The 14,585-nt window shown below is 49.4% G+C and overlaps 1 protein-coding gene across 1 annotated transcript in view; it reads left to right on the top strand.

Moving 5' to 3' along the window:
- The window catches only part of PRKCB (protein kinase C beta), a 348,363-nt gene that overhangs the window by 273,400 nt on the left and 60,378 nt on the right, over positions 1-14,585 (top strand). The window contains exon 5 of the mRNA XM_089682410.1: positions 12,151-12,279. Within this exon, the coding sequence (XP_089538536.1) occupies positions 12,151-12,279 (129 nt within the window). The remainder of the gene's footprint in view (positions 1-12,150; positions 12,280-14,585) is intronic.

Genomic DNA, 14,585 nt, shown 5'->3' with positions numbered 1-14,585 from the left:
CTGTGCAGGTGGTGCCGCTGCAGATCCACACAAAAATCCATGCAGCCGCACCACCCGCACAGAGAAATGCGTACCCGCGGACGGGTGCCATTAATTCCAATGACACGCCGCCCGCACTGGAAAACGCAACTGTACTGGGAACCGAGGTTCCCGTGCTGGCTGCATTTTCTTAAGTGCAGGGACTTCTTTGCATGTCACGGGAGTCCATTCAAATGAATGGCCGCATAGATGTGCTCAGGGAGGATCAACCTCTTTGTCTTGTTTGCTGTTGTCATTGAAAGTGAAAACATATCCCAAAATTTGGGTTGTTCCCAAAAAAGGAATAGATTTGAAACTTTCCAATAGGGACACTTGTTCTGGTGACCTGTAAAACAAGATATGCAGCGCTAATAAAGCTAATAAGAACAAATGGAAAATCAGAACATAAATGACATAAGTGAAAAAACTCAGTCCATATTGCATGGTGAGATAAAGTGATAGGTGCAATTGTCCAATTAATCCATGGTCAGAGATAATCGTGACTCTTGTGATCTCGTGATTGTACAAATAATGCACTAACCAGATAGCGCATAAAATGCGCATGGAGCAATTAAGACCCGCTCCTGGTGCTCTGGACTTGTGATATTAGGAGGATGTCATCTGCAGGTTGGCCACCAGATGTCATCAATCCAGGTATATTCGTAAGTCATCAGAAAAATCATCAGCGGGGGAGGGGGTAATCACACGTCACTCCAAACCAGCAAGAACCTTCAAAAGCGGGCTCCCATGCAATAGATGAGACCCAGAGAAGCTTCTAATAGTGTAGTATATCTTTAATAAGCAAAACTTACAGCATGTACAGATAATGGATAAACTTACATCCAGAATAAGATCTGGCCACCAGGGTGTCAGTCAGGATAGCCTTGTGGTATGAGTACACAGGTCAGGTGCCTCATACCTCATATACCAAGTTTATCCATTATCTGTACATGCTGTAAGTTTTGCTTATTAAAGATATACTACACTATTAGAAGCTTCTCTGGGTCTCATCTATTGCATGGGAGCCCGCTTTTGAAGGTTCTTGCTGGTTTGGAGTGACGTGTGATTACCCCCTCCCCCGCTGATGATTTTTCTGATGACTTACGAATATACCTGGATTGATGACATCTGGTGGGCAACCTGCAGATGACATCCTCCTAATATCACAAGTCCAGAGCACCAGGAGCGGGTCTTAATTGCTCCATGCGCATTTTATGCGCTATCTGGTTAGTGCATTATTTGTACAATCACGAGATCACAAGAGTCACGATTATCTCTGAGCATGGATTAATTGGACAATTGCACCTATCACTTTATCTCACCATGCAATATGGACTGAGTTTTTTCACTTATGTCATTTATGTTCTGATTTTCCATTTGTTCTTATTAGCTTTATTAGCGCTGCATATCTTGTTTTACATGTCCTCATTGGGTTCCAAAGGTTACCTTTTATGCTAGCTGCTTTATTCTGATGTTCCCAGCGCTCAATTACCAGCTTATACATGTTCTGGTGACCTGTGGGCCCCCAAGGAAATCCCTTAATTTGTGGGGGTTCTCTCACTTCCTGTTTTGGCTATGGTACAGGGAGTGAAGGTCAATCTCCCCATTGGGACACAGATGACAAAAAAATATAAACTGACGGGGGTTATAACCTTCCTTACTCTATCCAAAATGAAAAAAGTTTTTCCTATAGTTCTACTATAAGTCTTCAGCTATCGTTAGAGTGCTTGCCATGAAGGTCTTTGCTTAGAGTACCAGGGGTGTCAAACTGGCGGCCCTCCTGCTGTTGCGAAACTACAAGTCCCATCATGCCTCTGCCTTTGGGAGTCATGCTTGTAACTCAGTCTTGCAATGCCTCATGGGACTTATAGTTTGGCAACAGCTGGAGGGCTGCCAGTTTGACACCCGTGCTCTATAGGGATCACACAGGTATAGTATATGCATCATTACATTGGTCCAACCTGGATGTATGAAAATATCACACCTGGAATTCTTCTTTAAAGCGATATTAAACCCTTAGCTCCCGGTCACATCAAAGCCAATTTTGAAGTCGTGCAACTTACAGTGGAGTAGTTTGGCAACAGCTGGAGGGCCGCCAGTTTGACACCCGTGGCTTAGACACTGTCTTGAATAGGGTGATTTGTGCTCCTGTGTTGTCACCGTGTCTCGGGTATACAATGCAGGCAGGATCCAATGGTGGCACCATCAGAAGGCCTGTTATGAGAATGCCATGTAGACATTGCTGAAGTGCGTGTGGACAGGATGTGGCTGCAGCACTGCAATAAAGAATGAACAAAGGGCAGGGGCATATTTACCACAAGGCAAACTAGGCACTTGCCTAGGGTGGCATTTTTCAGGGGGGCAACACCTCCCGCCTAGAAGAGGGGATGAAAGAAGGGACACACACACCACAGGAACCAGGTGGGATCCGAGAGAGGCTGCTTGATGATGTATGACTCTCATTCCTGGGGATGTCCGGAGCTGTGAAGAGGAGTGTCTTTCTCTCCATTGCCAGCAGGGGAGGTAGTGGAAGGCTCTCTCAGGTGGAGGGCAGGGGTGTTGTTGGTCAATGTCAGACTTTCTCTGCGGGAGGGGGAAGGGGGGGTTGTGTTGGTCGGTGTCCGTGGGGGCAGACATCTTTTGTGTTACCTAGGGTAGCACAAAACCTAAATACACCACTGACAAAGGGTGCAGGCATGCAAAGAGCAATTTATTGACACAGTGGAGTTAATTTACTAAAGGCAAGTAGACTGTGCACTATACAAGTGCAGTTGCTCCAGAGCTTAGTAAATAAAGAAAAGCTTTACCTTGCAAAGAATACTCAATCACATGCAAGGAAAATGTAAAAAACAGCATTTTTGTTTGCACATGTTTGGATGATGGAAGTCAGCAGAGCTTCCCCTCCCGTTTACTAAGCTCTGGAACAACTGCAATTGCAAAGTGCATAGTCTGTTTTCCCTTAGTAAATCAACCCCAGCATATCATAAAGAAAACAAATTGTTCAGTTAATGGATAAGTTCACCTTTTGACCAAAAATAATGTAAATTTTTTGCAAGTAAAAAAATGCATTTATTACACAGTTCTGCGACTAAAAAGCTGTTCGATTATTTTCATCTAATTTCCATGTATTTTGGTGCGCTGAAAACAAATAAAATATTGAAAAAACTCCTAGACATCATGATATGCCACAAAATCCAAAATTGTCATCAAATTTATCAAATTTTTTACATTTTTGGTATTTTTTAACCAAATCACTATTAATTAATTCACAGAAGTGCATTTAAGATATAAAATGCCAAAAAAACCTTAAATGGTTTGTCCGAGTTATGTAAAAAAAAAATATAGCATTGTAAATCTGATGGTCAGCAATATATATATAAGCTAAGCAAGTTTTAGGGGAAAAAAAACTATTTCCTAATTTCCCTAGTTCTGTTCTGGCCCTTTGTTGTTATTTGCAGGTAAACAATCTCTGCCCCCCCCCCCCCTGAAAAGGGGGTGAATACAAGTGCTGCTCTGAGTGACATGTCTGACTACTGGGATACTCAGCAGCATGCTGTATGTGTGAGCCTCAGCCCTGAGTCTGTGCTTCTAATGGTAGAAGGGGTTAATCTTTCCTGAAGAATCCAGTGGGTGGGATACCAAATACCCTTGTTTTCTGTGTCTATGGGACAGTCGAGACCGACAAAATCACTGGACCAAGAAGAGTTGGCAGCTGAGGGTGCTAAGTCGGTGAAAAAAATGTCGTCCGAGAAACTTTGGTACCTTCCCATAAAGTTCTTCTACCACCTCTCCACATAAAATTGGGATTGATGAAGCAATTCGTAAAATCACTTCCAAGAGTTGGAGAATGCTTCAAATACTTGGTCACCAAGTTTCCAGGCCTGTCGGAGGCAAAATTGAAGGAAGGCGTGTTCGTCGGACCGGACATTAGAAGGCTTATAGTTGATCAAGAGTTTGTCAATATCATGACGGATCCTCAAAAAGAAGGGTGGATTGCATGTAAAGAAGTCGTACAGAAATTTTTAGGCAATAACAAAGATCCTCACTACAAAAAGATCGTCGGACGAATGCTGAAGACATTTCAAGCTTTAGGTTGCCTGATGAGTTTGAAAGTGCATTTCCTCCAGTCCCACCTTGACTGCTTTCCTGAAAATTTAGGAGCTGTGAGTGAGGAACAAGGTGAATGATTCCACCAAGACATTAAAGAGATGGAAAGGAGATACCAGGGAAAATGGAGCATTACAATGATGGCAGACTACTGTTGGATGCTTCAGAGAGACATTCCAGATGCTACTCACAAACGTATATGCACCAAGAGGAGCCTCACAGGGAAGAAGAATAGAGTTTAGTGTGTGTAGGTGAGCTCATTTCAGTTCAAAAAAGGATTTTCATGAAAAAATTGTAATGAAACTTTAATTTTATAAGTCTATTTCCATTTATTTTGAGATATTGCCTTTTTTAACATAGTTACCTAAATTGTCAGGAAACGTGATGTCCTCTGACATAATGGAGGTCATTTTTGGATTCAGCGCACCAAAAAACATAAAGATTACGTGGAATAACCAAAACAGCTCTTGAAAAATTTTTTTTTGCAGACCTGTGTTGTTTTTGGTTGCAGGAGCCTGTAGATCAGGCATGTCCAAAGTCCGGCCCGAGGGTCGGTTTAATACGGCCCTCCATGTCAGTGTGTCAGTGTGTCTTACGGAGCGAATATGGAGCGGCCAGTCCGGTATTTCCACCGTGGCCGTGTCAGAATACCGGGCCGGCCGCTCAGCTCTGCAGCGGGACCTTACCTGTTCCTCTATCCAGCGGCGCGCTGTCTTCCCGGCTTCTGTAGTGTGGGCGCTGGGCATGACAGCCGGGTGCCAAGTGCGCATGTGCAAGAAGCGGTGCTTTTTGTGAATGGTAAGGCGGTACCTGTGACACATGACAGATCCCAGAAGCCGCCGGACCAATCACAAAGCGCAAGTGCTTCTCGCTCATGTGCACTGGGCACCCGGCTGTCATGCCGAGCGCCATTACAGAAGCCGGGAAGACAGCGCGCGGCTGGATCGAGAAACAGGTAAGATCAAAGAACAACTGCGGAAGTAAGAGCGGGTGTGAGGGACCGCCGAGCGGCACCACTAGCACTCCACCGGTCAGGCGTGCCCAGAGCGCGGAATCTAAGTTCCAGGGTACTTGTTCACCAGGGCCCCTGATGGTGGGGATGGACTTGTAGTACCCTGAGACCAGGTCGCCTCTACTGAGCACACCTGTCAGTGGTAGGGGTGTCCGCCAGGGGTTCCAACCAGGGAGAGCCAAATGTGAGGAGGTCGGGTGACCCTGATGGGATGGATGGATGGATGGCTGAGCAAGTGCGTAGTCAGACAGGCCGAGTCGGTAATGTAGAGGACGGTAAGGTACAAGGGAGCAGGCAGAGAATCGTCGGGTCACACGCCAGGTCAGCAACAGGAGGTCAGATCTACAGAGGGGCATCCAGGGAGAGAGGTCAGGCAAGCAAGGGTCTGGGCAGGAGAAATCAGCAAGGTCAAGAGCAATCCGGGTCAATAACTTACAGTATACAGGTTCACAGGATCAGGAATGCAGGTAAGACCAGAAGGCAACGAAATGACAGCTCAGGGACCTTTAAATATCCCGCCCTGCGCTGCCATTGGTGCCCAGCGGGCGGCCGCGGCTTCTACTGCGCATGCGCGAACTCGAATGCCGCGGCCGGCCCGGACCTAGTGCCCGTGTACTGGGAGGAGCAGTGCGCCTGCGCCGGGACCATCGAGGGACGGATCGCGGGGATCCCTGACATTGCCCCCCCCCTACGGGCAACCTCCGGATGCCCACCCGATCTCTCCACCACGGGTGATCACAAAGACACCTCCGGACAAGCCTAGGTGCATGGACATTATGGGCTGGTTCCCACGAATTGTCCTCAGGGCCGTAGCCCTTCCACTTGATGAGAAATTGGGTCTGGCCCCCCCTTCGACGGCACTTCAAGATTGCCTCCACCTCAAATTCCTCTTCCTCTTCAACCGTTACGGCCTCCGGGGGCCTGGATTCCCGTTCCGGGAAGGCATCAGGGACTACCGGTTTCAACAGGGACACGTGGAAGACAGGGTGGATCTTGAGTGTGTCAGGGAGAACAAGTTCATAGGCCACCTCATTGACCATCCGTTTGATGCAAAAAGGGCCTATGAATTTAGGTCCCAACTTCTTCGACGGGCAAAGCATCCTCAAGTTTGACGTAGCCAGCCAAACCTTCTCTCCGGGCTGCAACACCAGGTTCCCTCTTCGCTTCCTATTGAAAGCCTTCTTGTAGTCTTCTTGGGCTTGACGGATGGCTTCCTGTAATTTCTTATTGTTGGAGGTGAAGAAGGTCAGTGCATCCTGTGTCGCTGGAATCGGGCATTCCGAGACCAAGTCCGGGAGGAAGACCGGATGAAACCCATAGTTGGCGAAGAACGGGGACTGCCCAGTTGCTGAATGGCAAGCGTTGTACGCGAATTCTGCCAAAGGGAGGAGTGGCGCCCAGTCGTCCTGAGAGAATGATGTGTAGCATCGCAGGTATTGCTCCAGGGTCTGATTGGTCCTCTCGGTCTGGCCATTGGTCTGAGGGTGAAATGCCGAGGAAAGAGACAGCTTGATATCCAGGGCTTTGCACAGCGCCCTCCAAAACCGCGAGGTAAACTGCACCCCTCGGTCCGAGACAATGTCTTCGGGAACCCCATGCAGTCTAACGATCTCTCGAATAAAGACTTGTGCCGTCTCGGCTGCAGATGGAGTCTTCCGTAAAGGGATGAAATGGGCCATCTTGGATAAGCGGTCCACAACCACGAGGATTGCTGTGTGATCCAGCGAAGGAGGGAGCTCGACTATGAAGTCCATGGAGATTCTCTGCCAGGGCCGTTCAGGGATGGGCAATGGACGTAGCAGGCCCCATGCCTTGTTCCTTGAAGGCTTGTTCCGCTGGCAGATGGCACAGGAGCCCACGTAGATCTTACAATCCTTGGCCATGTCCGGCCACCAGAAGGAACGCCGGAGAAGTTCCAGGGTCTTGACCGGTCCAAAATGTCCTGCCAGTGGGTGGTCATGGCAATGTCCCAAGACTAAGGTTCGGGCATCTTCTGGCACCACAATCCGGTCCTCCCTCCATAGGAGTCCCTCCTTGTTCTGGAGGGGGGCCCCATCGGAGGTAGACATTGCTGTGGACGCCCTCAGGATCTCGGAGCGAAGGTTTGTCTGAAGGGCCAAGAAATTCCCTGCCGGAAGAATAGTGTCGGGCACTGGGATCTCCTTGGTGTCCTCATACATGCGCGATAATGCGTCAGGCTTCGTGTTTTTCGAGCCGGGCCTGTATGTGATGTGGAACTGGAACCTCGAGAAAAACAATGCCCATCTTGCTTGTCGTGGGCGTAGACGTTTGGCCGTCCTCAGATATTCCAGGTTCTTGTGGTCCGTGAATATCAGGATGGGATGGGAGGCACCTTCCAGCAGGTACCTCCATTCCTCTAAAGCGGTTTTGATAGCCAGTAGCTCGCGATCCCCAATGTCGTAGTTCCTCTCCGCCGGGGTAAGTTTCCGTGAAAAGAATGCTACTGGGTGAAGTAATTCCTTGGCGCCCTTCCGCTGGGAAAGGATGGAGCCAACCGCGTTTTCAGATGCATCTACTTCTAAGATGTAGGGCAGGGAGGCGTCGGGATGACCCAGAATGGGTGCCGAGGTAAATAACCTTTTTAGTGCCTCAAAGGCTTCCTGTGCCTCGGGCGTCCATCTGAATCGCGTCCCAAGCTTAGTTAATTGAGTGATAGGGGAGACCAGACCCGAGAAGTTCTTGATGAACTTCCGGTAGAAATTTGCGAACCCAATAAAACGTTGGACACTTTTCCTGTCCGTGGGTTCAGGCCAATCTAGGATCGCTGAGACCTTCTGAGGGTCCATTGCGACCCCCGTGGTGGAGATAATCAGACCCAGGAATGTAACGCTAGCCTGTTCAAAGCAGCATTTCTCTGCTTTAGCGTACAACCCGTGCTGCCGCAACCGCCCCAACACCTTTGTTACATGTACCCTGTGCTCCCCCAGGGAGGATGAGAAAATCAAAATGTCGTCTAAGTAGACGATGACAAAGATGTCCAGGAAGTCCCTAAAGATGTCGTTTACAAAGTGCTGGAAGGTGGCTGGCGCATTGCATAACCCGAAAGGCATGACCAGGTATTCAAAATGGCCGAATCGGGTGCGGAAGGCCGTCTTCCACTCATCCCCCTCCCTTATGCGAACCAAATTGTAGGCTCCCCTTAAGTCCAACTTGGTAAATACTACCGCAGCCTTTAAGCTCTGGAACAATTCAGATACCAGAGGTAATGGGTAACGATTTTTAATGGTGACCCTATTCAGCTCCCGATAGTCAATGCATGGCCTCAAAGTCTTGTCCTTCTTTTCTACAAAGAAGATCCCTGCACCTGCTGGGGAAGTGGAGGGACGGATGAATCCCTTACGGAGGCTATCCTTAATATAGTCCTTCAGGGCCCCTAATTCCAGCTCAGAAAGGGGAAAAATTCGTCCGAACAGGATTTCAGAACCGGGCAACAGATCAATCGGACAGTCATATGGGCGGTGGGGGGGTAGAGCATCTGCTCCCCGTTCACTGAACACGTCAAGGAACTTGTGATAGGCTGCAGGAACCACTTGTTTCAGGCTGTCTTCCCCCTCAGAGCACAAAAGAACCTGGGGGACCCCCGGGCCCGAAGTTCGACACAGTTCCCGACAATATGGGGAAGGGAACGAGACAACCCCAGTTTCCCAGTCAATTTGGGGGTTATGGGCCCGCAACCAAGGGAGCCCCAGAATGACTGGGAAAAGGGGTGATGCAATAGCATCCAGGCGGAGGAGTTCCCGGTGCTGACCGGCAATGGAAGTCATAATGGAAGGGGTCTCCTGGTTGACTACTCCTGACTTTATCCGGGAACCATCAGCTAAAAAGATATGAAACCCCTTCTCCTTTGGGCGGAGGGGAATACCTTGCTGGTGAGCAAAATTGATATCCACAAAACAGCTGCATGCCCCCGAATCAACTATGGCCGACACCTCCACGGTCCTTTCGGAAAGCTGAAAGGAGAGGGGAACAACTAAGTACTGGGACGGGGTCATATCGCCAACAGATAAAGAAGATGAAGTGAACTTACTCAGTTTCTGCGGGCAGGAACGCACCATGTGACCAGCTTCGCCGCAGTACAGGCACAGATTCTGGGAGCGTCTGCGCTGGCGTTCCTCAGGCGATAGTTTAGGCCGAGCCAGGCCTAGCTGCATGGGTTCGGGGGCATCTTCAGCCGGCAGGTTCTGGATGCTTGGCCTAGTATGTTGACCGGATCCCTGAAATGACCCCCAGGGATTTCCGCGACCCTGACCAGACCTCTCCAATCTGCGCTCCCGTAGCCTACGGTCAATTTTAATAGTGAGTGCAATCAAGTCCTCTAATATCTCGGGCACCTCTACCCGGGCGAGCTCGTCTTTCAGAGCCTCAGATAGGCCCATACGAAACTGGTGTAAAAGGGCGAACTCGTTCCAACGAGTGTCACCCATCCAGCGCCTAAAGTCAGAGGCGTATTCCTCAGCCGTCCGCCGACCTTGTCGGAGTGTGTATAACGTGGCCTCGGCCGAGGCCGCCCGTTGTGGGTCATCATATAAGATGGCCATAGCGTTAAAGAAGCTGTCGACCGAAACCAGGTGAGGGTCATTGTTTCCCCTTAATCGGTGGGCCCAGTCTTGGGGTTCACCCTGCAGCAGGGAGACAACAAACCCCACTTTCACTGACTCTGTCAAAAAGGTCCGTGGCTGTAGTTCAAAAAAGAGAAGACAAGAGTCACGAAATGACCGAAAACGTGTGCGATCCCCATGGAAGCGCTCGGGTAAGGGTACTCGGGGTTCCGCCATAGGGAGTGATGTGGGAGGCCCAGGAGCCGGCTCGTGGGCTGCTGCGACTGGAGGTGCAGGAGCCGGGGCCTGTGAAACAGGAACAGATATGGTACAGGCCTGAAACCGATTCTCGATCTGCAGACATCTGTCCTGTAATGTGTTTACAGCTTGCGTCAGGGTAGACAGGTGCCTGCACACCTCGTCCAACGGGGTGAGTCCTCCTCGAGGCTCAGTCATGGCCTTCTGGTACTGTGAGGGACCGCCGAGCGGCACCACTAGCACTCCACCGGTCAGGCGTGCCCAGAGCGCGGAATCTAAGCCCCAGGGTACTTGTTCACCAGGGCCCCTGATGGTGGGGATGGACTTGTAGTACCCTGAGACCAGGTCGCCTCTACTGAGCACACCTGTCAGTGGTAGGGGTGTCCGCCAGGGGTTCCAACCAGGGAGAGCCAAATGTGAGGAGGTCGGGTGACCCTGATGGGATGGATGGATGGATGGATGGCTGAGCAAGTGCGTAGTCAGACAGGCCGAGTCGGTAATGTAGAGGACGGTAAGGTACAAGGGAGCAGGCAGAGAATCGTCGGGTCACACGCCAGGTCAGCAACAGGAGGTCAGATCTACAGAGGGGCATCCAGGGAGAGAGGTCAGGCAAGCAAGGGTCTGGGCAGGAGAAATCAGCAAGGTCAAGAGCAATCCGGGTCAATAACTTACAGTATACAGGTTCACAGGATCAGGAATGCAGGTAAGACCAGAAGGCAACGAAATGACAGCTCAGGGACCTTTAAATATCCCGCCCTGCGCTGCCATTGGTGCCCAGCGGGCGGCCGCGGCTTCTACTGCGCATGCGCGAACTCGAACGCCGCGGCCGGCCCGGACCTAGTGCCCGTGTACTGGGAGGAGCAGTGCGCCTGCGCCGGGACCATCGAGGGACGGATCGCGGGGATCCCTGACAGCGGGTACCTGTCAAATTCAGGTACCCGCTCCCCACCTCCCCAAAGGTCAGCAGTCATCTGTATTGTCCGCAGTCTCTGGTCATCCCTGTGCTGTCCGCAGTCTCTGGTCATCCCTGTGCTGTCCGCAGTCTCTGGTCATCCCTGTGCTGTCCGCAGTCTCTGGTCATCCCTGTGCTGTCCGCAGTCTCTGGTCATCCCTGTGCTGTCCGCAGTCTCTGGTCATCCCTGTGCTGTCCGCAGTCTCTGGTCATCCCTGTGCTGTCCGCAGTCTCTGGTCATCCCTGTGCTGTCCGCAGTCTCTGGTCATCCCTGTGCTGTCCGCAGTCTCTGGTCATCCCTGTACTGTCCGCAGTCTCTGGTCATCCCTGTGCTGTCCGCAGTCTCTGGTCATCCCTGTGCTGTCCGCAGTCTCTGGTCATCCCTGTGCTGTCCGCAGTCTCTGGTCATCCCTGTACGCTGTCCGCAGTCTCTGGTCATCCCTGTACTGTGTCCGCAGTCTCTGGTCATCCCTGTGCTGTCCGCAGTCTCTGGTCATCCCTGTGCTGTCCGCAGTCTCTGGTCATCCCTGTGCTGTCCGCAGTCTCTGGTCATCCCTGTGCTGTCCGCAGTCTCTGGTCATCCCTGTGCTGTCCGCAGTCTCTGGTCATCCCTGTGCTCTCCGCAGTCTCTGGTCATCCCTGTGCTCTCCGCAGTCTCTGGTCATCTCCTGTACTGTCCGCAGTCTCTGGTCATCTCCTGTACTGTGTCTGCAGTCCATTAGTTCAGATTTTTTTTTCCCTGTTTTCTGCCTCTAAAACCTAGGTGCGTCTTATGGTCAGGTGCGTCTTATACGGCGAAAAATACGGTAACTTGGCATAAAATAATTTATTTGCATTTAATTGTAATGGTTCAAAGAATGTTTGGAAAAATGTTCGGCCCTCCACCATGTTCACTTCATCCAATCTGGCCCTCTTTGAAAAAAGTTTGGACACCCCTGCTGTAGATCATTGCTCCAGCCATCAGCAGATTACGTTTCCTTTTAACGGTTCGATCTCTGCAGTTGGAGGACACTTAGCAGGTTTGGATCAGCATGATGCGTGCCCTCTCTTCTGAGCATACTCCATTTATGATCAGTAGCTACAGCTCCTTTATAGCAATGCAAAAAAAGTAATTAAAACACTACTATTAACTTGCTTTTTCCCTGCATTTTACCATGTTATTGGAGTTGTCCTTGAAGAGTGTAGACATGATTGTTGTAACACATTGGAAATAACCATGATGTTCCCTTTTCTTTGCTCCACAGCATGTATGATGAATGTACACAAACGCTGCGTAATGAACGTGCCAAGCCTCTGCGGAACAGACCACACCGAGCGCCGGGGCCGGATACACATCAAAGCTGAAATTGTTCAGGATGTGCTGACCGTTGTAGGTGAGTTGCTGTGTGTAATGTTTTGTGTAGGTTTAGGCTAATGGTGTACCGAAACGAAAATTCAAAATGCACTTGGCCGAAGACCAAAACCGTAATGCACAGTTTTTAAAAATTATTATATATGTGGGGAAATATGAGCTAGGGCTATTGCTTCAGGTATACCATTTCTGTATTCATTATGCTTGCATTGTGATAAGAGTTAGAGTGATGCTTTAAGTAGTAGCTAATATTTCCCCACAATATATTTTTTGGAAAAAATTACACTTTGATTTAAAAAAAACAAAAAAAACAACAAACACCCTTATTTTTTGTAAAATATAAAAGAGGATGTTACGGCGAGTAAATGGATATCCAACATGTCATGCTTTAAAATTGCGCACGCTCCTGGAATGGCGTGAAACTGCGATACTTAAAGATCTCCATGGGTGATGCTTTAAAAATGTCTACAGGTTAGCAGTGTAAAGTTACAGAGGAGGTCTAGTGCGAGAATTATTGCTCTAGCTGTGACGTTCGTGGCGATACATCAGTGTGCGGTTTGAAAACCATTTACATATGTGAACATGGCCTGCATATGTGTTCACCACTACGTGAGAGCAAGGGGGACGGGGCATTTTAAACTTTTTTTTTTTTTTTTTTAATTTATTTATTTATTTGCACTGTCCCTTTTAATAAATGCATACATTCCTTGTGATAGAAATAGTTACTGACCGGTCCTCTTTATGGAGAGATATGGGTTCAATAAGACCCCACATCTCTGCTCTGCAATGTAAAGCATTGGATCAAAAAAAAGCATTGATCTAGAGCTTTAAAAAATAAAAATGGCCGGAACCAGAAGTGACATCGCTCCGGTCCTCCAAGGGCATAGAGATTATTATTATTATACAGTATTTATATAGCGCCAACAGTTCGCTCAGCTCTGTACATTACAATGCAAGACTTCTCCAGGTCCTCCCCCATCCTCTGGAACTTACTGCCCCAATCCATCAGACTGTCGCCTTCCCTCCTCACATTCAGGCGCTCCCTCAAAACCCATCTCTTCAGGGAAGCCTACCCCACCCTCACCTAACGGCCATTCTCCCTCTTTCCTCTCACCCCTCATTCCCCTCAGCCACTTCCTACTGTACCATTACCCCCTCCCTCCTAGATTGTAAGCTCGAAAGAGTAGGGCCCTCTTACCCCTCGTACGTTATTTGTTATTGTTGTACTGTGCCATGTATTGTCCCCCCCCCCCCCATTGTACAGCGCTGAGCAAACCCTTTGGCGCTATTTAAACTCGATGTAATAATAATAATACACGAGACAGTACAATAACAATACAATGTGATACACAAGGGGTTCAAGGGCCCTGCTCCTTGGAGTTTACAATCTAGGAGGGAGGGGATAGTGGTACAGGAGGAAAAGCTGTGGGGGATGGAGTGGTAGGAAGAGTGGAGGAGATCGGCAATTAGCAGAGGGCGGGGTAGGCTTCCCTGAAGAGTTGGGTTTTCAGGGTGCGCCTAAAGGAGAGGAGAGTAGGTGATAGTCTGATGGATTGGGGTAGGGAGTTCCAGAGGATGGGTGATGCCCTGGAGAAGTCCTGGAGGCGGGAATGGGAGGAGGAGACCAGGGAACTAGAGAGTAGGAGGTCTTGTGAGGAGCTGAGTGCGTTTTGGGTGGTACTTGGATTTTAGGTCAGTGATGTAGTTTGGGGCAGCGTTATGGACAGCTTTGTATGTCAGTGTTAGCATTTTGAATTTGATCCGTTGGGCAATCGGAAGCCAAAGTTGAGTGGAGGCCATCTTTCATTCACTAATCTCTATGCCCAGCGCCGGGTTCGTTTGATGGTTTCTCAGGGAAGGCTGAGAACTACCAAGCGGTGGCCAGTGGTGGCATCGGCGGGGCAGGCGGCAGTAAGGGGAGGGTTTTTTTCATCACCTGTATTGGTGCTTTTTTTCATATCCTCCACATCCAGTCCCCTGGGCCACAGTTTGGGGACCTGTGTGACTGTGGGCTGCTGCCACCCTTCTGATGTTGGAGACTCAGCTGTGTGTGTCTGTTAAGGGGACATCGGTTGGTGTCCTGAAGAGCTCAATCTATGTAGTTCCTAATGAAGGGACTCTGCCCAAATTGCTCGGTTTTGGACGATTTTATGTCTTCAGTTGTTACTACAAAGTCAAGTTCATTATCTACCTGCTACAGTTCTACAGAAGGAAATCCGTGTCCTCATCTTTGTACATAGTTATTTTTAGAGTATCCCGCTCAGTTCCCAATCCCTATCCAAGTTATCCCAAAAATAAAAGCACCCCTGAACTGATCATTGAGCCAAA

Source organism: Staurois parvus, unplaced genomic scaffold, assembly GCF_062004578.1.
Source record: "Staurois parvus isolate SC_StPar_1 unplaced genomic scaffold, SC_StPar_1.0 ptg000289l, whole genome shotgun sequence".
Lineage (NCBI taxonomy): Eukaryota > Metazoa > Chordata > Amphibia > Anura > Ranidae > Staurois > Staurois parvus.
This window is presented reverse-complemented; position numbering and strand designations above follow the sequence as displayed.